The 26483-nt window shown below is 41.5% G+C and overlaps 1 protein-coding gene across 20 annotated transcripts in view; it reads right to left on the reverse strand.

Moving 5' to 3' along the window:
- The window catches only part of Patj (PATJ crumbs cell polarity complex component), a 353456-nt gene that overhangs the window by 36472 nt on the left and 290501 nt on the right, over nucleotides 1–26483 (reverse strand). For 19 of the 20 annotated variants that reach the window (XR_012449877.1, XR_012449876.1, XM_074079945.1 and 16 more), the window contains 6 exons: nucleotides 15364–15447; nucleotides 10365–10558; nucleotides 7824–7971; nucleotides 6698–6784; nucleotides 3846–3960; nucleotides 2850–2887 (listed from right to left, as the gene is read on the reverse strand). Coding sequence is in view for 18 of the 20 variants with exons in the window: in XM_074079945.1 (XP_073936046.1) it covers nucleotides 2850–2887; nucleotides 3846–3960; nucleotides 6698–6784; nucleotides 7824–7971; nucleotides 10365–10558; nucleotides 15364–15447 (666 nt within the window). In the remaining 2 variants the exon portion in view is untranslated. The remainder of the gene's footprint in view (nucleotides 1–2849; nucleotides 2888–3845; nucleotides 3961–6697; nucleotides 6785–7823; nucleotides 7972–10364; nucleotides 10559–15363; nucleotides 15448–26483) is intronic. The other variant, XM_074079936.1, reaches the window with a different exon arrangement.

Raw genomic sequence — 26483 nt, forward strand, 5'->3', positions numbered from 1 at the left:
ACAGGATTCCGTAGTTACCCAGTATTCTCAGGGGACACCCTCAGATCACTCCTGAAAGCGCTAGGTTTTAAATGGGTTTAACATATTCCATACTGCTTGTAGTCCTCAGGCAAAGCAGAGTGAACCAATGCCTTACTAAGACAGCACTTGAACACTCTCCCTGGAAGTCAAACTGGCCTGGCTCTCACTTTCACCTCTCGTCCTCATGAAACTAAGAATGGTTCCCCAACAGCCCCTAAACTTGAGCCCATTTGAACTGATGTATGGTAGGCCCTTTATTCTCTATGACTTACCACTACCAGGCGCCCCATCAAGAGACCTTCCTCAAACAGAAACAGACAGCTGGCCCACACTGCATCTCAGCAGATACCTCCTGAGGGACTATGCAGACAAACACCTTCCCAAGCTGCAAAGAGACATACAACACATACCCCTTATCCCTTCACCCCAGAGAGTGGATGTGGGTCGCTGACTGTCTCTCCCCTGCAACCCAAATGGAAAAGACCCTACCAGATAATCCTTACTACACCTATCATGGTTAAGGTAAAGGGACGTCTCACTGGATACATCATTCCAGACTAAGGAAGGTAGCTATACCTTAGTCCAACTCAATCCCTGATCCCACTCCCCCATGCCTCCTAAATATTTGTCATTTAGGACACATGCCACAGAACATACCTCTCTGCGACTAACCAGGATCCCCGAGCCTCTCCCAGAATCAGATGTCAATACTCCATGACCTTGTTACTCCTTAACTTTCAGGAATATCTCTTCCACTTAGTTGAGGATCTCAGCTGGTACCCTCTCCCAGAACCCCTGACAGAGAACTTAGACCCCCTGGTAGAGGCCTTATGGTTGCTAGCCCACCACCAACACCTCACAGAGGAACTATGTGTACAGGGCACCTTCCAAGACTTCACACCAACTCAGATCTCTTTCTATACATTTTGCTCTTCCTATCCTCTTGCCATTCCCTTGACATACACAGATCCACCCCACCCCCACAAGCTGGGACCCTCTCATTAACGCAACCTACTTTTTCCTGTGGCAGACAAACTCTTCATTCTCCTCTGCTTTTTGGATTTGTATCTTAATCCAGACCCAACAACTTACTGCAATCCTGGCAGAATTGTCTGACTGGGCTACCTCAACCATGAATTTACACCTCACTTATTCAACTGAACCTTACCCAGACTCTTCCCACAACCTCCTCTGCATCAATTCCTTTTCCCCTACAGACTTTGGCTGCACTTGTACAATCTCCAGGAGAGCAATTGCTCTCCTGCTGAGGACCATGTCCCAAGGACTCAAAACCCCAACCACATACCAAACACCATAGACAAAAACTCAGCCCACAGACAACCCATTTGGCAACCCATCTCTACCCAGACCAGACTGTTTGCCCAAGCACCCCCATGTCTCACTCACTCCTACTTCAACCATACTCTAAGCACCCCCAAAGGACATTTTTCTAAGATTCTCTGCAAGTATACTCTTGCCCTTCTCCCTCTCTAAAGACCAACAAAATAAACATGTCTCTGTCAAGATAGGTTTTGCAAGCATATTTTCAAATCCCCTGCAATTCTCTGGGCCCCCAAATATCTCAAAAACTGACCATTCCCCCTCCTCATATCAACACAAACTGGGCTATGCTGAATTGGAGGGCGTCCCCTGGAGGGTCTGTTCCAAACCTACCACCTATCTCACTGTCCCTCTCCTCTGCCATGGTAAACACCAAGATAGATATTACTTGGTTCTCCCACATGCCAGAAAAACAGGCTTCCCCTTCGGCAGAATACCAGCCTCTCACAGAGGCTGCCCTCTTGGGGACCTACATGATTTGGGAAAACAAAATTTTTTCCGGGACAGGTGGGTTAAAGACCCTTCACCCACTTTTTTCTTGGCTTGCCACCTTAACCTGCAATTTTTGCCTCTCCACTATGGGTATTTTCTTTCTCTGCAACACTTCCTCCTTTATCTACCTGCTTGTCTACTGGTGAGGAACCTGCATACTTCAGACTGGACATTTCAACCACCCTTGGAATCTGAGTAGCCAGAGTAACATTCTCTATCCTCTACTTTCACCAGCTCTCAAAAGTCCTTAAAGACACTTTCCAAGAGATGGCTAACACTGATTTAAAAAAATCAAATAGACTCTCTTGCCAGAGTTGTTCTCCAAAACAGACAAGCCTTGGATCTCCTCAATGCAGAAAAAGGGGGACCTGTCTGTTCCCACAGGAAGAATGGTGCTTTTGTGTCAACCAATACAGCACTGAGATTATCCATGATAAGGAAAAAAAAGGTTAATATAAAGATGTTTTGCTGTGTAAGATAAAAATTGAGAACTATGCTAATTGTTCAGTAAGAGAAAGCTGATTAAGAAAATGACAGGCACATCACATGATAGAATACTATGCAACAAATATGAATTGTGTTGTCCAAAACCACTTTTTTTTTTAATTGGTGGTACTGGGGTTTGAACACAAGGTTTCATGACTGCTAGGCAGGCGCTCTAGTGCTCGAGCCATGCCTCCAGCCCCCAATGGCTAAGAGTTCATTTTGCAAAGTGAAGAAAATAGACTACAAGAGTCTGCCTACCATGGTAACACTTTCTGTTTTGTAAAATTTGCACATATACGCACACATATATACTGTAGTGGACAGTATTTGCCAAAAAATTCACAGTGGCTATCGTAGTGTTTTAATCTATTTTCTTAAGTCTGTTTCTATTACATATTTGCTTCAGTAACTTAGAAGAACACACTAACAACCCAATTAAGGGGCAAAATGTACATTTTGTGCAAATCTAATACAAGCCAGAGTCAAAAACAGCAAAATAACTGACTTACTCTGATTATCTCAACAGTCCTTGGTCCCATATCTGTGCCTATAAATAGAGAAGGAAGACCATTAACTTATTCAAATTCAGAGATGATGTATTTAGGAGATAACAGTATCTCATGAAATATCATTTTCTAGGCCTTTCAAGAGAAGATGCTAAAGCAAACAGGTTTCACCCCATTCCCCGACATCAGCTTGGCAGTCCAGTCATCAAGGGCCACGGCCTCTGATTTAAAGGAGAGCCCTGTATTTGCAAGACACAGGCATAGTCTTCTGGTCTGATAAAAGCTGCAGCTGCCTGAAACATGTGATTGGGAAGAGGATGAGCCACTTGTGCTTCACTCCATATTTTTCTGCCTTAATCAAAGATAATGCTCCTCCCAATGAAAGGCTTAAAAAAAACCCTGTCCCTGCCTTGTCTGCAGGGTTATATGCACTTCTGACCTCCATCCAGTCACCTGGAATTTATTAATGTTCTCTTTGTGAATGGCAGTACTTTCTGGTGCACTTGTTTCCAGCTTTTCTGTTGCTCATGTGATCTGTGTGCTCTTAAGGGCATATTCCAAACAGGACGTTCTAGGGCTCTCCTCCCTTCAGGATAGGCCTTTCAGACAGCTTGCAAACTTCAGTGGCCCAGCTCAAGATTTAATACATTTTTGTTCTTGGTGGTACTGTAGATTGACTGAAGCCACAGCCTTGTGTGTGCTAAGCAAGTGCAGTATGACTGGCCTATGCCCCCAGTCCTTTTTCACTTTCGGTTTTGAGGCAGGGTCTTCCTAAGTTGCCCAGGCTGCCCCTGAACTTGGTATGTAACTCAGGCTGGCCTCCAACTTTCCATCCTTCTGCCTTAGTCTCTGGAGCAGCTAGGATTATATGTGTGCACTATCACAGTTTGGCTTAAAAACATTTTATTCAAAGACGATAAGGCTGCTTTTTGAAAACACTATTTTTTTTAAAAAATTAGGTAACAGGATTGTTTTGCTGGGGGTGTGTCTATGTGATACCTGAAATTTTCTGAGAAGAATCCGAAGCTCTTTTTGTGCCGACTAGGTTTTGCAGGCTGGCAATGACAGGGGCCAAGGAGGGCCGAGAGCTGCTGTGTGCGCTGTGCTGATTTCCCTAAAAAGAAGAACCATGGTCACTCTCATGCAGACACTGGTTTAGCCTAAAAATGCCATTTGTATGCCAATTGCCATAGTCACCATGACCATATATCAGAAAATTCTGAAGAGGCCAAGAAAGAAAACTAGAACCACCAGACTCATTCCTTCCCCATCCCACCCCAGGCCCATTTAAACGTCTCTTCCATTGCTTTCTCCACTGGATGTGCTTTAATATAAGGGTTCAATCATTAGGGTAGAAAACATGCAACCTTAGAGCTGTTCTTACTCCATATGAAACCCAAAACATTTTCCTAGGTGGCCACCTGGTCTTTAAAATGCTCAGCAAATGGGCACTGTGTCATTTGGGGCTACTGTCAACATGTGACCCCTTACTACCAAAGATGTATTACATACTTTGCTAAAACAAGTAGACTAAAACTTTAATAGATATTTGGATGAGTGGAACCCTTAATTGTAGGAGAAATCAGCAAATATCAAGGACGGAAAAAAGGCTTACTTTAAGGATATATTACTTTTTTTCTCAAAAATGTTATTAACAATTTAACTCAATCTGCTCCAATACCTCTGTGACCTGACCTTTTTATTCATTTAAATATCTGAAGTCCATAATGTATAATCATTTATGGGTAATGACTATTAAATTCTGAAAACACAGTAAAGGCCTTTCCTAATGTGGGCAATACCACCACTAATAAGTATTTTTTCTACCAAATTATCAAGGTTATGCCTAACCTCACTGAAATTTTAAGCTATGCTTAAGATCACTATTATCAGTTGGTAAATTATAATTTGGTTTTTCGTTTTGTTTTCGAGACAGGGTCTTGCTGTGTAGCCCAGGCTGGTTTTGAACTTTTGATCCTCTTGCTTCAACTGCTTGAGTTGCTGGAATTACAGATGTGTACAACTATCAAGCTTCAGCTTGTTGTTCTTTCTTCTTCTTCTCCTCCTCCTCTTCCTTTTCTGGCAGTACTAGGGTTTTGAACTCAGGGATTTGTGCTGGCTAGGCAGGTACTCTATTGCTTAAGCCACATCTCTAGCCCTTTTTTGCTCTGGTTATTTTGGAGATAGGGTCTCACTTTTTGCTCAGCCTGACCTGTGCCATGTTCCTTCTATTTTATGCTTCCTGCCCATTGCTGGGATGACAGGCATATGTCATGGCACCCTGCTTTTGGTTGAAATGGGGGGTCTCATGAAGTGTTTGCCCAGGCTGGCCTCAAAGTGCAACCTCCCTGATCTCAGCCTCCCAGGGAGCTAGGATTACAGGCATGAGCCACTGGCACCTGGCAACTGTGAACTTTACTAATCATGAAGGTGCTCACATTCCCTCAGGAAGGTCAGAAGTCCAGCTCTACCTACCACCTCAGCTGCTAGCCCAAATGTCTTAAAACACATGAAATCCTCTCCTCCCTTTGTGTCTTTGCATATCTACTCTGTCTGGGATGACTTCTCCTTTTCCTCAAACCCCTTTAGCAGTGTGATCCAATGGAACCACCTCTTTGTAGCTTTCTCATACTCTGGCAGGAAGCACGATCTCAACCCCAGTACGATTCATTGTGCAGTAGTTTCCTGTGTACGATGAGGCTTTAATGAAATTATTCCACAGAGACGAGTCTTCCATTATGGAAGGAGCCTGGCCAAGATGGTCTTACATGTCCAGTTCCCAAGTCTGCACAGAATTGTCACCGACCATTAACTTGTGGAACCCCATAGTAGCATTTTGTCTTACTATGTATATGTGCTACCTATTATGTAAGTCAGAAATGAAAAAAAAGGTCCAAACTTAAATGGTGTTTGTTGGATTTGACTTACTTGAAGATTCCCTAAGACAAGCCAGCTAATCTGTGATCCTGTCTGATCAAGGATATTTTTTTTCCTCACCCATTTTCTAAAGGCAATGAGGCAAAGAAGACAGCTAATGGCTGTCCAGGAGTAGCTGTGTGCTAACCCAAAATCACATCATGTTCTACCCAAAGGCCTTGGAGAGGCTTTACATCTAAGGCAACCAGATTAAGCATCCAAAAAGTCATGCTTTAACTCTGAAACAAAGGCCTGTCCATAACACACAAAGGAGACCTGGGGGGATCACATGCAAGTTTCCATAGCTGCATTATGCACCAAATGGGATTAAACATATAGTCTACCATCTTGATTGTGTCAGCCATTATAATGGAGAAAATATTCTGTTAAAAAAAAAGTAGCACTTACATCAGCCTTGCAAATAAACATAAGATGTTTGCTAACTCACAAAATATCACCCACTATGACCTCCCTCTCATAGGAGAAACCCCCACACTTAGCTCTCCTAGGAATATATCATTAATTGCCCTCAGCATGTGTGACTGGCTATCCACAAGTTAACTTTATAGCAATATTTAATTAAATGAGTAGAACAATGTTGTGCTAATGAGGGTCAAATTGCCACCAGATGTTGCCTTTTTTTAAAAATAAACACAGCTGTGTACAAGTGCATAGGCAATATAGAACTAACAGTGGGAGAGAAAAGTGGTTGTAAGAAAACATTTGAAAGCAATAAAGGAGAGAAAATTCTAGGGATTAGTGAATTTTCATCCCACCTTTCATTTTTATTTCAAACACATGAAGGCACACTGAACTTGGTGATGTGAATATGCTGCATACTAGATATTATTTCTAAGTGATCATTTATGAAATGAGAAAATTTCTCCCAATGGGAGCAGGGGAGTCAGTCAGTCTGCTGGGAAGCCATCAACAACCTGACTGTTTTGCGATGTCTTCCTTGAGGAGGCCCAGGAACCGGCTCGGAGTCTCCCAATCTCTAGCTGCACAAGGCCCTGTGCACACTTGGGAAGATAAGAAAAGAACAGAAATGAGATGTAGTAGTGCTTAGGCTCTAAAACACCACAGAAGAGCCTCCACTCATCTCTGCAGCCAAGATTTAGAAAAGGGCGATGAAGGCAGCAGGCAAAAAGGAGGCTCAATCATCCAAAAATCCAACAAAATAATGCAGACTTAGAAACTTGACAGCATTCTTCTCAGGACTTCTTTAAATGTATAAAAAGGATTGGATTTCAAGTCCCCTCTCCTCTCTTCCTTCTCCCTTCAGATACAACTATTCATGAAGAGTGAAATAATTAAGAAACAGTGGCGAAGAACAGAATAGGAGAATCAAACATGGGGAGAATTTACAAATACAAATCCTCTTGGGTAGTAACTGATAGATCTAAAAATCAGAATTTAAAAACAAAATTCACCTGACTTTGCACAAGCTTCCAGTTATTTGTGAAATACAGAATAAAATGTACCTCATTATAGCAGAATGGGAAGGGGGCTCCATGGATACCTGGAAGTGAATTTTGAACCTCAGCATCTTACAGGTTCAGTGAGAGCCAGCTGGGTGGTAAGAAAACCACTCAAGCAGAGTTTTGTGATTTGGGGCGTGTCAAGCTGTTTTTCAGTTCTCATTTGTGAAGTGGAGGAATTGGTCAGATAATCTTTAATGTTTTCTTTCTACTAACAAAGGCTGGATTTAATGAACTCATAATCATGAGCTCTCTGGGAGCCCAGGGGAGGATGACAAATCCCGTGCTTCCAGAGAGCCCATTCCATCCCATGCATTTAGAGGGTAATTGTAGATAGCTGGAATTCTCACAGAAAAAGGAGCTGGGAAATCTCAACACAGTTTCCCTTTCACTCTGTTAGTTAATGTAACAGGGGCTTTCTTTTAAAGCTATTCCTGGTCATTTGAAATAACCAGAGAATAGACTTCTAGTGAAAACTAGAGAGCACAAAATCCATCCCATTTTATGCTTACAATTGACTTGGACAGTTCCAATGGGCTTCTGGCATGGCAACTGGGCAAAGAGCAATTCAGGGACTCACCTTGAGGATGGTGGCCACTGTCTCTTGCGAGGCATTCCTCATGTCCTCCCCATTCACAGACAGGATCTGATCTCCCTGAATTAACCTCCCATCCAGGTCTGCAGCTCCGCCTTTCACGATGTCAGAAATAAACACTCCACTTCCGTTCCTGTTAATACCAAGAAGCAGTGGGGCATTGGCATAAGCAAGTGTTCCTTAATGAAAATCTGAGATCGGTGACTTTCTGTGTAGCTGCACTAAACCCTAAAACTGAGACAGGCCCTAAGAAGCTATTAAATCCAACACTGTCCACTGACTTTTAGATGATGGACTGCAGAGGGTTCACTGTTCAATGACCCATGCCTATTTATGTTTCCTCTTGGAAAGTCATTCTTATTGGTCCAAGATGACAATTTTAGTGGAGTGACATGGAAATTTACTTGTTAACAATTTCTAATTTCTAATTTCTCTCTCATTCTTTTCCTGCCTTTATTACTTTAAAGTCTTAATTGCATTTATTTGGTGAATACATAACGTCTCAAAATTCAAAGAGGTTACAAACTGCATACCTTGAAAGGTTTCCCTCTCACCTCTAGCCTTTGACCTCTTTTAGAGGCAGTGTTGTTACCTGCTTCTTGGGTCTGTGTAAGGGACATTCTGTGCATACATGAGCAAATGCATCCATGTGTGGAACCTATGTGTGTGTAACTGGGCACACACACACACACACATTTTTCCCCCTCATTTTAATTCTTTTTTACACTTGATACATCTTGTCAAATTGATGATTATGATTTTTTTTTTAGTACTGAGAACTGTATCCAGGGCCTCACATATGCTAAGTGTGTGTGATCTAGCACTGAGCTATGTCAACTTCAATTACTTCTATTAGCACCTGCAGGTGTTCACTTTTTACTGCTACATAATATTCTGTAGATGTTCCACAATTTCACTTATTAGTAACCCACTGATGGACATACAGGTTATTTTCATTCTTTAGCTATTGCAAACAGTGTATGAGAAAAGCCTGCAAACACGTCTGTAAGATGAATTCCAAACCATGGAATTGTTAGTCAAGGAAATTGTGGATTTTCAGAGATATATATCTGATCCTTGACAGTGAAAGTTTTTGTGCTAAGGAATGTAAATGTTCTTTACAAATTCAACCTGAAATGCTGGCACTGCGTGGCAATTATTTCATGAACTCACCCCAGGATAATAAAACAAATACCATTTTTCTAAATGGAATCTCCCCAGATACATACATCTGTATCAAAATAAGAACAAAATTTCAATATTGGCCCCGTCAGTTGCTCCGCACTCAGATGTGCACTGATTTTGTTTAGAGATGTAAGAGATTCAGTTTTGTTGGTACCAGAATGCATTTCCTTTTTTTTTTTTTTTTTTTTTGGCAGCAGTGGGGTTTGAACTCAGGGCCTCATGCTTGCTGGGCTGCGCTCTTACTGTTTGTGTCACGCCACCAGTCCTGTGATGTGCTTTCAGATGATGGTTTTGCAATGCTGAATGCATAAAATTAGTACTCAAAAATGGTAGCCAGTCACAGCTTGGACTGCTGGGAAACAGCACCAGGTGAGCCATCAGAGGACAGTGAGGACATGTGCTACAACGCACATTGAACTTTGAACTCTTCCTAAGAAGATGGCCATATAACTTAAGGTCATATTTGAGTGTCACCTGGAAATCTTGTAGCCCTGGTGGAATAAATCCACACTAGGATCCTAAAGCTAGTAAGCCAGCCATGGGAGCTAGGATGACAGTCTAAGAAGAAAGATACCACTTTCCTTTCTTATTTATTTGAATATATTTGTTGTATAGAGGGATTCATTGTGACACTTCCAAATAGGTTTATATTGTCCATTGGTTAGATCACCCCACCATTTCTCCCCCTCTTACCTCCTCCCCCCGCCACATTTTCCTTTCTAATTTATCAAGCAAGGAACCCATCCATATTACCCTGTAGTCCCCACTGAATACCTAAGCAGGATAGACTTCAATAGAGTAATCCTGACACCAGTAATCAAGACTTCAATAGTTTGGTACAAACTATTATTTTGTGGACTACATTCTTAAAAGGAAACTAAAGTCATGAGAAATTTATGCTTGTGTCTCAACTGTATCTACTCCACTAGTTTTAACACAGTATGAAATTAACATGGTATTCCATGTCACTTCAATTTTCTTAACCCAACATTGTATGAATGTATCTTCAGATATTAGCTGTTTCCCGGACATGGTTGCATTGATTAATCTCTGCAAGCTCAGATGTAGGTTTTTGAAACTGGAAAAACCTTGCAAGCTATTCATATTCTAGGAGGAAATATAATAGTCTGGGTTGGGTTGATAATGTCTGGAATTACATCTTTTTTTTTTGTAGACATTGCTGAGAAATATGACTTATGGTGTTCATATATTCACAATTATCTTAGTTTTAGAAACCCCACTGGCAGCACACAGCAGGCTTTATCTGTCAGTGTCTCTGGGCATTAATCCCCACAAGTTGAAGGGCAAAGGCTGATCCTGACTTGATCATCATGCCCTTACCGTTTCCCAACGATGCTCAGCCCCAGGCCTCGGCCGGCCTTCTTCTGCAGATCCACAGGGAAAATCTCCAAGTTTTCCTCATCCCGGTAGTGTGCTTCATCTCTGTACACCACCAGCCGCACCTTTTGGGGAGTCTGCCTCAGGGCCGTGATGGCTTCTTCGTGGCTGGAGCTCCTAAGGTCAATGCCATTGACCTGCAACAAGGGACATCCCAAGGTGGGCACTGACAGCATAGACCTTTCTGCCCACTATAGCTCCTTGATCCAATCAGTGAGAAACCTTAAGAAATTTCGTCATTCCCACAGCTCACGGATGTGACCCTCAGAAGCATGACCTGCTTCAAATATAAAGGAGCAGACCCCCGTCAATCTTTTCTTTTCTTAGTTCCTATGCCACACAGAACCACAATTTACTCTTCAAATGGGTTACTGGATCCATCTGCCATAAAGAAAGTCAAATACTGATATTGGCTGGTAAATTTTTTTTTTCTCACAGTGAAGGAGACTTTTATTCTTGGCCAAGAATGTAAATGTGGGATGAACTCGCAAATCAGCATATCCTTGGTTAGTGAATTTGATAAAAGGGAAAATGGCAGGGCAGAGTAGTGTTGAACTTGAAGGAAGACAAGTCATGAGTCACTCCTGGGTCACAGCGGGGAAAGGAGCCAAAGAAAGGGAATAAGGCTCCACACCACAGCCAGGCACATGGCACAGTGGAAGAGAGCCCAAGATGTGGCGTCCACCCCTTGTTCTGGTGCAGTGCAGTGTGCCCTGGGCAGCTCAAATCTGTCTCTGAACCTTTGCTTCTTCATCTGTTCAGGGAAGTTGGTCTAAGGCCAACTTCAAAATTGGAGGATCACAATTTTAGGCCAGCCTGGGTAAAAAGTTAGCAAGACTTCATCTCAACAAATAGGCCAGGTATGATACCTGTGATCCCAGCTGCACAGGAGGCATAGGCAGGAAGACTGAGGTCTGAGGCCAGGCCAAAAGTGTGAGAACCTATCTGAAAAACAACGAAAGCATAAAAGGGCTGGGTGCATGGCTCAAATAGTAGAGCATGTGACTCACAAGCATGAGGCTCTGAATTCAATCCTCAGTACCACCCAAAATAAATAAATTTAATTAAATCTAAAAAAGAACGGCTACAGAGAAGGGAGAAGAACAGACCCTTCTTGAAGAAGGTGACCCTGTGGCTGCTATTTAAAGTTGATTCTATGAGCCAAGAAAATGTCTAAAAGCCCAATGTTCAAGCTGCCTTTTCTTCTCTGGTGTAAGTTGGTATTGGAGTCCTTTGGATGAGCGACATTCAGAATACCCATGGACGTAGATGGACTTTGGCTAGTGCTGACTTCACTTTCTGCCTGTGTGAAGCTCTGTTGAAATTACAGAAACAGTGTTGGCCCTGATAAGCGTGAACTGGAGATAAGGACACCTAGCTTGTGTTGTGAGGACTGACTGGTATATCCTTATGGTTAATGGACGAGAGAAGCTGACATTTTACAAGAGATTGAAGTAAGGGCAGCCAGAGCCACTTACTGTTGCTGTGGGTCAGTGAACGCTCTCTCAGATTGCCAGGAGAGCTCACGGAACAAAGCAGAAGCCACGTGTCTAGAAATGTGGTTGGAGCTGATTTTTCTCCTGTGTTCCAATAGATGGCACACAAGACCACTTCTGTGACTCAGTTAAAAAAAACAAAGGCTAGCTCCATGGGTCCAAGACGAACTTAGAAAGCTTCTAAATACCTCTTAAAAAGCCTAACAAATAAACTCTTAATTGAAAGCACTGCCATTAAATTCTACTATTAGAAAAGCATTTCTATGAAATCCTGCTCAGATCCAAGTGATGGCTGTTCACAATTTCCACTGCTTATCCAGAGACACCACGAGAGAAACATCACTGAGTGGCTAGGACAGTGGGTGTCATGTGCTCCTTAAGCTTCACAGAAGTACTGTGTGCACAGGGCATCAATGACATAAGAGGACAGGAGGTAACGGGGGTGTGTGTGGGGGCCCTCGGAAGCCCTAGTTGTCACATCCCTTGGATAGGAAGTTGTCACCTGTGGCAAATAATCAATGCCTGTGGTTTATTATTTTATTCTGCAGGGAAAAATGAGGCATTGACTCTCTTTCTACTCCCACCCACACCCACACAGGTGAGGATGGGGGAGGTAGGGAAGGTGAGAGGAGCCTACGAGGAGAACCGCAAAGAAGAAAGTCCATGCTAACATATTATTTAACTGCATCTGTGGAACAAGATCTGGCCTGCCTCACTTTTGGCATCAGGACATAATTGTACCCATGGAAGACAAGCCAGAAGGATGCAGTTCTCCCAGCAGCAGAAAAGCCACTGCAGGCAAAGTGCTGATGTGGGGATTTAGAGAGTGTGGTCCTGACATCAGTGCCTGATGAGACCTTGTTTCCTGGTCTCAAAGAGCCCACCAAGGCTGGTCTGTCTTCTCTAGAGTCTGCCGATCTCAGGTGGTTGGTTATGTATCATGTATTTGTACTCGTCAGCCATGTCCAGAACACATCCCACTGTGGGGCCTAAACCTGCCTAGAAAGGAGCATGAGACTGGGTGAAATCACAAGCTACTCCTGAAGCAAACCCATGTGTACGCTCCCAAACTAAGAGGAACCGAACTGGCCATCTTCACTAGGAAGTAGAGACCATTCATCCAGACTGGACCACAGAATGCCTGACCTTTCCAGTTCTCCTTCCATCTGAAGCACATTCCCTTCTCCAGCTAATTGACCCTGAGTGTTCACTGGACAGGAATACACTTACAGAAGAAAGCAGCTACAGTCTATCCAATACAAGCAGACATGGTGAGAAAGTTTTACTGAGGTATTATTGATATAAAATAAGCTACATATACTTAGAGGTACAATGTAATTGGTTTTGATATACATTTGTTTCTACCCATGAAGGCACAGCTATACTTGAAGATAATAAGCATATTAAATTTAGTTTCAAGTGACCATTCAGGACAATTTCTGGACTTACAATTTATATATGTGTCAAGGCACATTTGCACCTGTACTATTTTTAATATTTAGCCCATTCATCTGAAAAAGTCAATTATGATAACATCAGTTTATTAGAAAATCTAGGAAGGATAAAACAAAAAAACCCAGAACCTCTCAAACTCCTAACCACTAAAACTGTGTTGCATGCTGAAGTAGTCATGCCAATTCCCAAAGGGACCTTGGTTTGCTTGTACCTTAATGCAGGTGCTGGGAGAATGCCCTAATCCAATGCTAAGGCACAGTAAAGACCAGAAAAGAAACCCCGTGACTTGGCCTGAATTTAACTCGCTGTCAGCTTGGCCTCTCTGCTAACCCTTTCTCGTCTATGTGTGCTGCCCCCAATTACACTTTCTTTTTTTTATTTTTTGGCAATACTAGGGTTTGAACTCAGGGCTTCATGCTTAGCATTCTTACCACTTGAGCCACTCTACTAGCCCCTACTTACACTTCTGTTTTCATCTTGGGAGGCAGAAATGAACTAAGGGGAAAAATAAAACTTTCTGATGTCATTCATAATGTGCTATATCAAAGTTACAAAGCAGCAATTACCCATGCCCACCATAAAATTTAACTATTCTACTGACTTTATCCAATGAAAGAAGTAAGTGTTGCCTAAAGGTTTCACATCATCAAAAGGCTCTTTAGTTCCACCCACCAGAACGCCTGGCAATCACTGGCTTCCTGCTCATCCATTCCCTAGTGTCATACAGCTTGTCATGCTTGTCCTGGCATTTTTTTTTTTTTTTCTTGTGGGACTGGGGTTTGAACTCAAGGCTTCATGCTTGCAAAGCAGGCACTCTATCACTTGAGCCACACCTCCAGTCCATTTTGCTCTGGTCATTTTGGAGATGGGGGGTCTCTTGAACTATTTACCAGGGCTGGCCTTGAACCTTGATCCTCCCAAACTCAACCTCCCAAGTAGCTAGGATTACAGGTGTTAGCCACCAGTGCCTGGCTGCTCTGACACTTTTTTAAAAGACTTAAAACAATTTTTAAGTCTTTAAATGAAAGACAAATTTGAAAGAGTCCAGCTAAGCATTTCAATGTTTAAGAGTACTATATGCCACCTAAAGGGAAGATTCTACATTTTCATCAGCTTGAACATGTTGGTGGCAAGGCACAGACTTCCCTTTGACATAAAGGTTTCTTAGGATTAGAAAATACTACTTAAACTGCAATGAAGTCTTTAAAATATCAAAGGTATATATAGGTATGTGAGGTTTTAAAAAATTTATTGTTTTCTAAAACAGGGTCTTGCTATGTAATCCAAGCTGGCCTTGAACTTGTGATCCTCCTGTCTCAGCTTCTAGAATGCTGGGATTATAGTTGGGTGGCACCATGCCTGTATGTGTTTTTAGGAGGGAATTTTGTATGGGAAAATGGGAAGGCAAAAAAAAAAAAATCAAGTTGCAATATTATGTAGTACTACTTGATTTTAAAATGATAGAATTGTAAGTTGTACTCTTCCTTTTAAAAAATGTTTGCAGAAACAAATTTAGATTGGTAATCTGTCATGATTCTAAACTGATGAGTTGTTTAAAGCACACTGAAAAAAAGAGATATGGTGTGTTTTTTTTTGTTGTTGATGTTTTTTGGGCAGTACTGGGGTTTTAACACAGGGCCTCATGCTTACTAGGAAGGTGCTCTACCACTTGAGCCACTTCGCCAGCCCTTTTTTTGTGCGTTGGGTATTTCTGAGATAGGTTCTCTTGAACTATTTGCCTGGGTTGGCCTCAAACTGCGTTCCTCGTTATCTCTGCCTCCTGAGTAGCTAGGATTGAAGGCATGAGTAACGAGCGCCTGGCCAAAAGTTCTAGTATGTCTCTTTTTTTGTTTCCTTTTTTTACATTTTGTTGATGGGACAGAAGTCAGTGATGGTACACTGGGTAGAAGACAGACACACTGACTTTGTGGCCTAAAGTCAGCAAGGCAACCATACTTACTGGTAAGAAAAAAAATCTTAAAATTATGTACCTCTAATATCTGATCTCCAGCCCACAGCCTTCCATCTCTGGCTGCTGCTCCTTCTTCATAGACTTCATGAATGACAATGGCATCCTATAAAAAAGATTTCTATTAATTCTCAACACCCACAAATACTTCTTAAGCAGGCATCAAGCCATAGTATGCCATTTGCTAACAATGTTTACTTTAGTTGATAAACAAGCCACGCGGTTATGTACTGGAGGTGCAATTAAGTTTTCCTGATGATAATTTTACTCCCTTAGACTGGCTTTGCCTACCCTTTCACGTTAAACTTCCTCTGAACATTTTATTGTTAACCTTGAACATTGCTGCTGTGTATGAACTTGAGGTGAACCATGTGTCATTCTTATTTATACTTTATGGTGTATTTTGAAACACAGTTTCTGTACTTATTGGTATTCAAGGATTTGGCATAGATGTGTGGCCTGAAGAAGGGGCTTGCCAGGCCTCATTATTTGGGCAATGAAAGAAAGGAACTTAGTGGAATGATCGGGTGCTGAAGGACAAAACACGGTGTAAGGGGAAGCAGCATCCACAGATCTGAGTATAAGATGGCCATGGGTTCAAATCCTGTCATCATACAGTCTTGGACAAATTACCTCCGCTGAACTCATCATTCTGAGTCATTAGGACAACAATATCTAGGGAAGAAAGTGCTTTATGATTAAAGAATTAAAAAATGCATCTCTTCAAATTAATAATCTTTAAAATTTAAAAACAGTCATTAAAATAAGGATTTAAGCAATACCATAGGGTGTTGTAAACCTCAGAGAGAAGTTGCTCTCCACCCTAAACTCCCCATCTCCTCTCCTGAGAAAGCAGCATTATCAGTTCATTAAGAATTTCCCAAATCTACATTTACAGAATCAAATCACTGTGTATTTTGGTGAGACTATTCTGTGAAAATATTAAACAGAGTTCGTTCACATTATTTTCTCTCCTTCAGGCGGTACTGTAAACAAAGCTACCGGAAGTCAAGGCTTCCTTCTGTGTTTAATGGAACTGAAGGGCACTGAGCAGACTTGGCCAATAGCTCACACTAGGTGCCCTGCAGGGCTGCAGGCAGAGGGAAGAAGCTTTTAAGTGGAGATGGGAAACAGAGATCCATGGGTCCTACAGTGAGGATCTGAGATCTACACTGGTCAGGGTCCTCTGTTCCCTGCTTGTGGCACACACAGCTCACAAGACACCATAGCCAATGGGTCAAGGGCAAAGCCAGGCATAAAGGATCCCAGCCTTGCAAGAAGCCAGTGTCCCAAGCACAGGCCTGCAAGCAGTGGGACTTCTTGCCTGCAGAGACCAGGTAGGCTTAGATGAGGAGGGGCTTGATGATTGCCAGGCTGGGCCAACAGCCAGGACCACAAAGGGTCTTGCCAATGTTGGGTGGCTCTGTTAAGGGCCCTGAGAATTAATGAGCCACAAAAATGGATGAGGTCAAATTTTGCCTTAGTTCACAAGTACAAAGCTTCAACATTAAATTCACATGAAGGAAAAGAAAGAGGTATTTCTTGTAAGAAAACCGCGAACAAGATAGAAAGAAATTTCCAAAGCAAATGTACTTTCTTTAAGAAGTAAAAATTCACAGTAGAGACACAACAAAATAAGAGCTCTATAACCAAATGACAAACCTGGATTCTGAATACCTTCACAATACTTTCATTTTATTACTACATAGTTCTGAAAACATTCTTTTTTTTTGGTGCTACTGGGGCTTGAACTCAGGGGCGTCATGCTTGCTAGGCAGGCGCTCTACCACTTGAGCCACACTTTCATCCCTTGTTTTTCTTTTTTTGCTTTAGTTATTTCTCAGGTAGGCTCTCATGTTTTTGTCTAGACTGTGATCTTCCTACCTACAGCCTCCCAATAGCTGGAATTACAGGTGCAGGCTACCACTGCCTGGCTTACTGATTGAGAAGGGTGTGTGTGTGTCTCCCTTACTTTTGTCTGGGCTGGTCTCGAACTACATTCCTCCTGATTTCTGCCTCCCAAGTAGCTTGGATTATAGGTGAGTAACCAAGATTGCAGGAAAGTAGCTGGGATTATAGGCATGAGCCATGGCACCCAGCTGAAAACATTCTTTACTACAGCAAATAGAGAGGCAGTCCCCAGGAACCAGGAAAGGTGCCTTTATCCAAACCATTTACATTTCAGATTCTGTATCAACAACAGATTTTACACTGTTCTTTGTTTTAACTCTGCCTTCTGAAATTTCCGACCCAGAGAATGTTTACACTGCCAAAGGTTTGTTTCTCTGTACTGTTTCAGGGGAAGAAACATGGCTTGTGGTGATCCCAACACACTGTGCCAAGATCCCACCAAGAGTCATTGAAACCAAGGGAGAAACCAACACAGGCTCTGAGAACAGCCCATATAATGATGTCAGTCTGTAAAGTTTGCCACCCAAACTCCCCATCGTCCCTGTGTTGGGAAAACTACACACTGAAAGAAAAAGATCCATAGAGTTTTTATTCCATAAAAGAGGTCTGAGTTCAAAACCCTTACATATACTTCCATGCTCATGAGCCATGATACATAAAGGTAGATATTGTTGATAGTCTCAAAGAAATGATGAGTTCACTACTAATGGTCTGGTTTTGTCCCATAAGTTTTTCTGAAATATTCCCTGTGTATTTCTTTTCCTTTGCTTGATTACTGCTATAATTTCTGTGAATATTTTGAAAACACATGAAAACATGAGATGCTGTGACCTAATAATAAAAATTAAAGGCTACCTTTCTTCCTCTGGATCCTTGTGTACTGAAAGTGTTCTATGAGGCCGTAATTCTGGACAGTTGCATTAACTGGGGGTGACAGAGGTCAGAGGTGGGGACCAAAAGCTAAATTAGAAATGTGGGCTGGTGAATTGAAAAGAAAAATATATCTATTTTTTAAAACTTGTGTACTTTACAGGTAGAACAGAATAGTAAAAAGGATACTGGGTTGAGGTATTTCAGATCTATTTAACAACACTGTATTAAAACTTTCCTTCCTTTTACCTTTGGAAAAGTGAGATTACATGAAATAATGGGTCATTAATGAAAAGCTGATCTTTATTATTTTAAATTTAAAAATGCAGAATTGATTATGCACACGGTTTCCCCTCATCATTGGATGTCCTCCTAAATTTCTCTGCTCCTGAGCTGCAGCTCTGGGTGCCTCTCTTTCACACTCCCCCTTCCTGTCTCTGCCCACAAAACTGACACTGCTCCACCCAGAACACCTCAATCAACACCTCCCTATCAATCAATGCCGAAATACCTAAATCAATACCAATACCAATCAATACCTAAAACTCATCTACTCCAGAAGTGGTCTATTCATCATTTCCCCGTGGCCACTTGCTGGCCTGGTCTGAGAAGGGGCCCTAGAGGCAGTGATTATGAGCGGGGCCTCTGGGGTCAGACTTTCTCTATGCAAATCTTAGGCCTACTACTGCTGACCATGGGCCTTGAGAAGACTGTTAACTTCTCTGGGACTCATTTTTTAATATGTTCGCACTTTTTTTTTTTTTTAAACAGAATTATCTACAGATGTGGCTTTATGTACAGTGCCAGCACCCAGTGAGGGAACGATAGCTCCACTTTTACCAGTACTCATTTGCTTAACATCGATGTGCTAAAGATGCTACACACTCCCCATCTGTGCCAGCATTGTGAGCCCCATTTACAGCTGAGCAAATGGGGCTCATAAGGGTTCAGACTTGAACAGGTCTTTGTAGCCTCCAAGTAGGAGAGATGAAATTCTAACATGGACTGTTTAACACCAAAGTCTGGGCTCCCACTGTGTTACTAAGCATCTCATCTGTTTTGAATAGTTTACTGTGTACTTACACAAAAGCTAACTTGGGGTTTTCCATATGGCATCAATTCTGTTGAAATATTGTCACCTCAATTCTATAGCAAAAACTTTGAGGGTATGAGTTGATCATTTTACAGAGAGTGAACGAAAAGATACTTGTAGAAACAGAAACCAAAGCCTTTGGCCTAATGAGGTGGTGATGATCCACAATCCATGATCTCACCAGCCAGCACTGTACATGATTAGCGGCTTACACAAAGCATGATGGGTAAGCGCTCTTCCAAGCCAAAACAGTTTCTCCCTTAATTCCATTTGTTATTCTTGTTTCTTTCCTTTATTTTCATCTTTTCAGTCTTGTTTCTGTGTACTCCCTCAAAATTTTTTTTTACTGGATAGGATATAAAACCAACATTATAATAGATGCCAGTGATAACTTGGGATTCAAAATAACAAAGCTGTTCAGTCTACGAAAATAGATTAATTTCTGTTAATGTCCCTCCAGTGGTAAGCTCCTGGGTTCAAACCCTAGTATACCAAAAAATAAATTAATAAAAATAAAAATACCTTTTGTATCTAGATAGGGAAAATGGGTGGCTGAGGGAGAGTACTCATTTGCTTAACATCGATGTGCTAAAGATGCTACACCTTAATGTTAATTAATGGCATTAATTTCTGTTAATTAATTAGTTAGGGCCCAAACCTAATTTCTCCTGGAAGTTGTGCTATTTTTCACTGGGAAAACAGAAATTTAAGAATGATGACCTAAAACAAGTCCAACGACCTCCCTCTGGACAACTTAAATTACTCATTTGACTTGGTGAGTCTAGAGGCAGATAAGAATTTCACCAGGGAGTTGAAGAATCTCTCAAATCTTGAATTTTCCTTATTCAAAATGTTCAGGCTGCAGCCTGTATCTGAAACACACTAACTAAGGTGTGCTCCTTTATTCCACAGTTAGACACAACAGGAAGGGGTTAGGAATGTAGTGTAGTGGTAGAGCACTTACCTAGCATGTGCAAGGTCCTGGGCTCAAAAACAAAACAGAAAACACACAGTGCACAGCTGCGTAGACACACATGAAGAAGTGGCTAGCTGGCAACTGCATCACATTTTTTTTTTTTTTTGGTGGTACTTGGCTTTGAACTCAGGGCCTTGTGCTTGCTAGACAGGCACGTTATCACTTAAGCCACTCTACAAGCACATCACTTTGTTTAAGGGACTACTGTTTTAATGTCTCCACTCCCAAAATAATAAGTATTTGTTTTTAAAAACAGATAACATGGGGACATTGTAGTATACTAAAAACAGCAAACAATGAAAAGTTGATCTTTAGCACTATCCCTCAGCTACCCATTTTCCCTATCTAGTTACAAATGGTATTTTTATTTTTATTAATTTATTTTTTGGTATACTAGGGTTTGAACCCAGGAGCTTACCACTGGAGGGACATCCCCAGCCAGATTTCTCACATATTTTTATAGAGACATTCCCTGTATCTATATTGGAAAGTATAAAGGCCATGCCCTCTTTTGTCTGCTACCTCCTTTTCATGAAATTGTACTTGAATCAACCAAGTGCCACCTCTACGAAATCCCCAACTCTCTGTCTTGGTAAGGGTGATGCACCCTTCTGTGGGTCACCACTACATTTTCTAGTATTACTGAACTTATCACACTTGTCTGAAGAGCTCAATGGAGCTCTTCAGGGCAAGGGCTGCTTCCAACTCATCTTGGTATTCTGGTGCTGAGCCCAGAGCAGGCACTCAGTCAATGTTTGCTAACTGTTGATCAAAAATGAGCCGGGCGCCAGTGGCTCACACCTGTAATCCTAGCTACTCAGGAGGCAGAGATCAGGAGGATCACAGTTTGAAGCCAGCCCAGGCAAACAGTTCTCGAGACCCTATCTCGAAAAAACCCAACACAAAAAAGGGCTGGTGGAGTGGCTCCAGTACTGCAAAAAAAAAAAAAAAAAAAGGACTGGAGATAGAAAACAGGATAAAAATGCCTGGGGGGAAGTGGCAGTTAGGGTTAGTGTGTCTTAATCTCGTCCCAACCCAAGCAACCTTCTGGCAGTAAAGTATTAGCAGTACACAACCAAAGTACTCATCACAAATTGATGTTAAATCCATCTGAACTCCCAGCGAATTTACTTTAGCTCAGAGAGCAACTTAAAGGAGCCAAGTATGAGAGACTTAATTATCATGGAGCTCCACAAAAATCCCAAACTCCTCTAAGGGGATTTCAGCTCTAAATTGCTAGAAAAGAATTTCATAACATGCAATAATGTATCCTTAGACAGAGGCACAGTCATCAGACACTTCAGCCCATCAATCAACATTTTCTTTTACTGTTGGAGCTGCCAACAAGTAACTCATAAACAGACCAATCATTTAGCAAAAGGCAATTTTACTGTTGTCACAATAGGCCTTAGAGAAGCCATGTGTTAGAAAAATTAACTGAAGGCCTTCTATGGGGTGAAGGAGATGAATAAGCACCCTTCTTCTCTTCTAAGAAGAGATTTTATGTTTAATATTTGTAGATATTCAAGAAGCTGCTTTAATAATCATTTTAGGACAAAACATTGACAAAGGATTATATGGTAGGTAATAATGAAGGACCATGTATATAGGCTTATTTTTACTGCTTGCAGGTTACTTAATTTGAGTCAACCTGGAATTAAACCCAATCTTTGCCATACTCATAAAAACCCCCACCCACACTCCCCACCAAAAATCCTAAGGGACATTTTAACTGCAAAAAGGTTTCACATTAAATTTCACTTTTAAGATGAAAAACATATTTATCAATAATTCAAAAAAAGTGTTATGTTATATTACCCTCCTTTTAGGAAAAAAACCCCTACTAATAAAAAGACCCCCAAGGATCAAAAAAAATATTAAAGACATTACATATAAAATGAGCAGTTTTTCCTCTGAAAGACGCCTCAGTGCAGATTTATGCCTTAGAGGGCGAGTGATGCTACTTTGAAACACCATGTAATAGAGGTCTCTCTATGGCTACTTCAGAAGTCATAGCACACATGCCTTCTACATGGTGCACTGCTTTCTCAGCTGGAGGGCATAGCCAACAAGCGGGTAGTAACATGGTGAGGACAGCAAAACACACACAAAACCACGTTTGAGAACACATGACTGTAGATTCAGTTACAGATTTGTGATGTCTCCTGCAGTTACAGAGTTCAAAAGAAAGCATTGGGTTTAAGTATTAAAGTACATCTCACATTGAGCAAAGTTGTAGGCCCAAACTGTATCTATAATTCCTATAAATCCTAAGAACATGATTCTGTTTCCATCTCAAATCAAACTCAAGCCCTCAAGCATGCTAGGCAAGTGCTCTACTTCAAGCAAATCCCCAGCCTTGAGACTCCCTTCCTCCCTCCCAAGGTATTAGCTTTTCATTTTTTCCAGTGCTGGGAATCGAACCCAGAGCTTTGTGCATGCTAAGAAAGTGCTCTACCACTGAGCTACACTCCCAGCCCTCAAATTCTTTAGGAACGAAGCTTTTTATTTTTTTTCTTTTATTATTCATATGTGCATACAAGGCTTGGGTCATTTCTCCCCCCTGCCCCCACCCCCTCCCTTGCCACCCACTCCACCCCCTCTCTCTCCCCCCCACCCCCTCAATACCCAGCAGAAACTATTTTGCCCTTATTTCTAATTTTGTTGTAGAGAGAGTATAAGCAATAACAGGAAGGGACAAGGGTTTTTGCTGGTTGAGATAAGGATAGCTATACAGAGCATTGACTCACATTGATTTCCTGTGCGTGAGTGTTACCTTCTAGGTTAATTCTTTTTGATCTAACCTTTTCTCTAGTACCTGTTCCCCTTATTCCTATTGGCCTCAGTTGCATTTAAGGTATCTGCTTTAGTTTCTCTGCGTTAAGGGCAACAAATGCTAGCTAATTTTTTAGGTGTCTTACCTATCCTCACCCCTCCCTTGTGTGCTCTCGCTTTTATCATGTGCTCATAGTCTAATCCCATTGTTGTGTTTGCCCTTGATCTAATGTCCACATATGAGGGAGAACATACGATTTTTGGTCTTTTGGGCCAGGCTAACCTCACTCAGAATGATGTTCTCCAATTCCATCCATTTACCAGCGAATGATAACATTTCGAGGAATGAAGCTTTTTAAAAAATTCAGTTACAATGTGATTTGGGGAAAAATTGTTCAGTAGTGTGTGGGAGAACAGACTTAGGACTGAGGGTCAGAGAAGTTAAAATTTTCTGACACTTCTGAGGGTAACCAAATGGTTCACTTCACTCATGACACTTAAAATGATCAGTAAAACACTGAATCACAACTTAGCCTCTACGAGCCCAAATACTGTGCAAAAGGAAGGACAGAAAGTCGTGGTTTTACACACATGCTTAGGTCCTGCCTAGAAATAAGACCTCCTCTAGAGTGGCTCAAGTGGTAAGAGCACCTGCCTAGCAAGTGTGAGGCTCTGAGTTCAAACCCTAGTGCAGAACAACAACAACAAAATTGCCTTCTATTTCAGGAATAAAACCTCCTCAATAGCAGCCAGAAGGAATCCTAACTTCCATCGGCTGAGAGCTCTAAGAAAGACATGAGAACTGGGTTATACTCTGTGTTTGCTGTCTTTTGTGGCTTAAAACAATAAATAACGTGCAGTAGTCCATAATTCTGTGGGCTGCAGCTCTGGCTTGGCTCAGCAGAGCAGTTCTGCTCTGTGTGGTGTCATTTGGGCTCACATGAGTTTGCAGTCAGGTTGGCTAGGGCTGGTTGTGTTCTGAATGCCCTAGCGTCCAGCAGAAAGGACTGGTCCCTCCATATGGCATCTCATCCTTCAGGGGCCATAGTAGGCTTGCTCGCAGGGTGGCAGGGTTTCAGGAGAGCCAGGGCTGATGATCACAAGGCCTCTTGACCCAAGGTTTGAGGTCATGTGATTTCACCAAGCAAGTCAATGAGTCAGGTTAGAGTTAAGGGCTCTGGAAGGAGTAGCATAAAACTCATGGCCAATTTTAATATATCCCAGACGTTAGCAAGGTTGCCTGGGAGTTCTTGAACCCGTAATCAGTGGGAGGCAGCAATGTCTGGCGGGGCAAGTGGCAGGTATGATCAGGTGACCCCTCAGAGCTTTAGGACTGATGCCCCCTTTGAATTACTGACCCCTGTGAGTCAGTGTTTCTGTTTCTGAAAATGGAACTAATAAACCCCACCTTTCGAACCTGAGGATCATCTAACCTTATTTATTTATTTATTTATACTTTTTTGCTTGTTGTACTGGGTATCAAACCCAGGCCTTGATGCAGGTTAGGTAAGTGCTGTACCACTGAACTACACCTCAGGCCACTTAGAGCTTGAGGATGAAGTTAATTGCTAACTTTTCCTCCACATTTTTATCATTCACTGTGTTATTCTCATACATGCATATAATATACTTTGGTCATATACATCCCTCTACTAGTTCTTATCACCTTCCCCATTCCTTCTAAGTGCAGTTTTAAATATAATTAATATATATAACACCATGCTTCATTGTTCATGGAGTCCATATCTGTGAATTTGCCTACTTGATAAAATTTACTTGTAACCTGGAAACCAATGCTCCCAGGACTTTCATTGTCATTCTTGGACATGTGTAGAGTGTTGAAAAATTAAATCCTCTAATTCCCTTGTTCCTGATTGAGATTCTCTTCTTGCTTCAGTTCTCATATTGTAAACAAGTACCCTTTGCATGGTCTGCTTAGTGTCACTTTTGCATTTTTGTCTGTTTTATTTGTGATTTGGTTGTTTAAAATGGTCCTTAAGAACAGGTCTAAAATTCTGTCTCATGTTCTTAAGTGCAATTGGCTTAAGATACAGAGAAAATATGTGTTTGGAAAGGTTTGTTCAGGCATGAGTTTCAGTGCTACTGGCTGTGAGTTCAATGTTAATGGGTCAACAATTTACAGTAAATAAGATATATTTAGGCAGAAAAGCAGATAAAACAAATATATATTGATTGGTTGTTGACGATGCTATGACAGAGGCTTGGAGGAAACCACCTTTTCATTTTCCTTGGACATAGTGGCTCAGTCTTCACTAACTCAGTGTTTACCTCAACTTGATAGAGCACAGTGACCCTGAGTACTGAGAACTGTGCTGCCTCACTACAACAGAACTAGGAAAGCTCATGTGAAAGCTGGTAAGGCTAGTAAGGCAGGCAATGCTGTCTGTGATAGAGGAGGCAGGACTCTTGTCCACAAAGGCAGTCCTCCATTGTCCTTGCTACCGTGGCAATGGGTTAGTAACCCAAGGCTGGAAAACTTAAGAATGCATTCTTCCTATGCTGTGGTATGTTGCCTTATTCCTAAATGCATTTTGTGGACCTGTGTTTTTAAGCCAATTAGAAAGGTAAATTTAAGGGGCTGGGGAGGTAGCTCAGTGGTAGAACACTTCTCTAGCATGTGCAAGGCTCTGGGTTCAATCCCAAGCACCACTAAAAAAAGAAAAAAAAAGTTGCACACAATGTACAATTCAGAAAGGATTTAAGATGAGCTGCAGAGCTGCTAATCTTCCTCACTTTTAGATGAATAACTTTTCCCTTGCTTGATGTGGAGTACTTGGTATCATCACCTCACTGATTCACAAGATGTGAAAGATTAAGAGGTTACTTAATTTCAGTATCTCATAGGAGCACATAGGATCTGGGACAAAATGTAGTCAATAAATGCTATACTTGCTTTATTCTAAAATAATATGGGTGTGTCTCATAGTCAAGTGTACGTTAAATGTACTGCTTTCCTACAGACCACAATAAAACACAATTACTTTAGAAGAAATATAGTATTTGTCAAATTGATGCCATTTTTGCTTGATAACCTTATGGACTGAACAGATGATTATTTCTGTTCAAAAAACCTGCGGGGCTATGGTTGTATAAGGAAAGCCAGCAAGAGTGAAAGGAACTTATCTATCTTACTTGAAATCATAAGCTTTTACAATCAATATGCTCTAGTCTAATAAATTAGAGTTTACTGTACAGATTTTCTGACTCTGCTGCTAAAAGAACAAAGACATAGTCTATAGATCCTAACATGCACCAACAAAACCCTTCAAAGAGAAAGAAAATGGATCATAATGTTCAGTACTATTATTTTGGAATACTGAAACATTCTTAGGCAATAAACTGCAGATAACATAAAGGAGCATGAAGTCAATAACAGACACAGTGGCTTTTTTGACATAGAAGGATTAAATGCTCATTTACACTGAAAGAAGTAACACCTGTGTGTCTGTGGGTGCGTGTGCGTGTGTGTGTGTTTTAATGTAAATAATTATACAAA

The sequence above is a fragment of the Castor canadensis genome, chromosome 7, assembly GCF_047511655.1.
Source record: "Castor canadensis chromosome 7, mCasCan1.hap1v2, whole genome shotgun sequence".
Classification (NCBI taxonomy): Eukaryota; Metazoa; Chordata; class Mammalia; order Rodentia; family Castoridae; genus Castor; species Castor canadensis.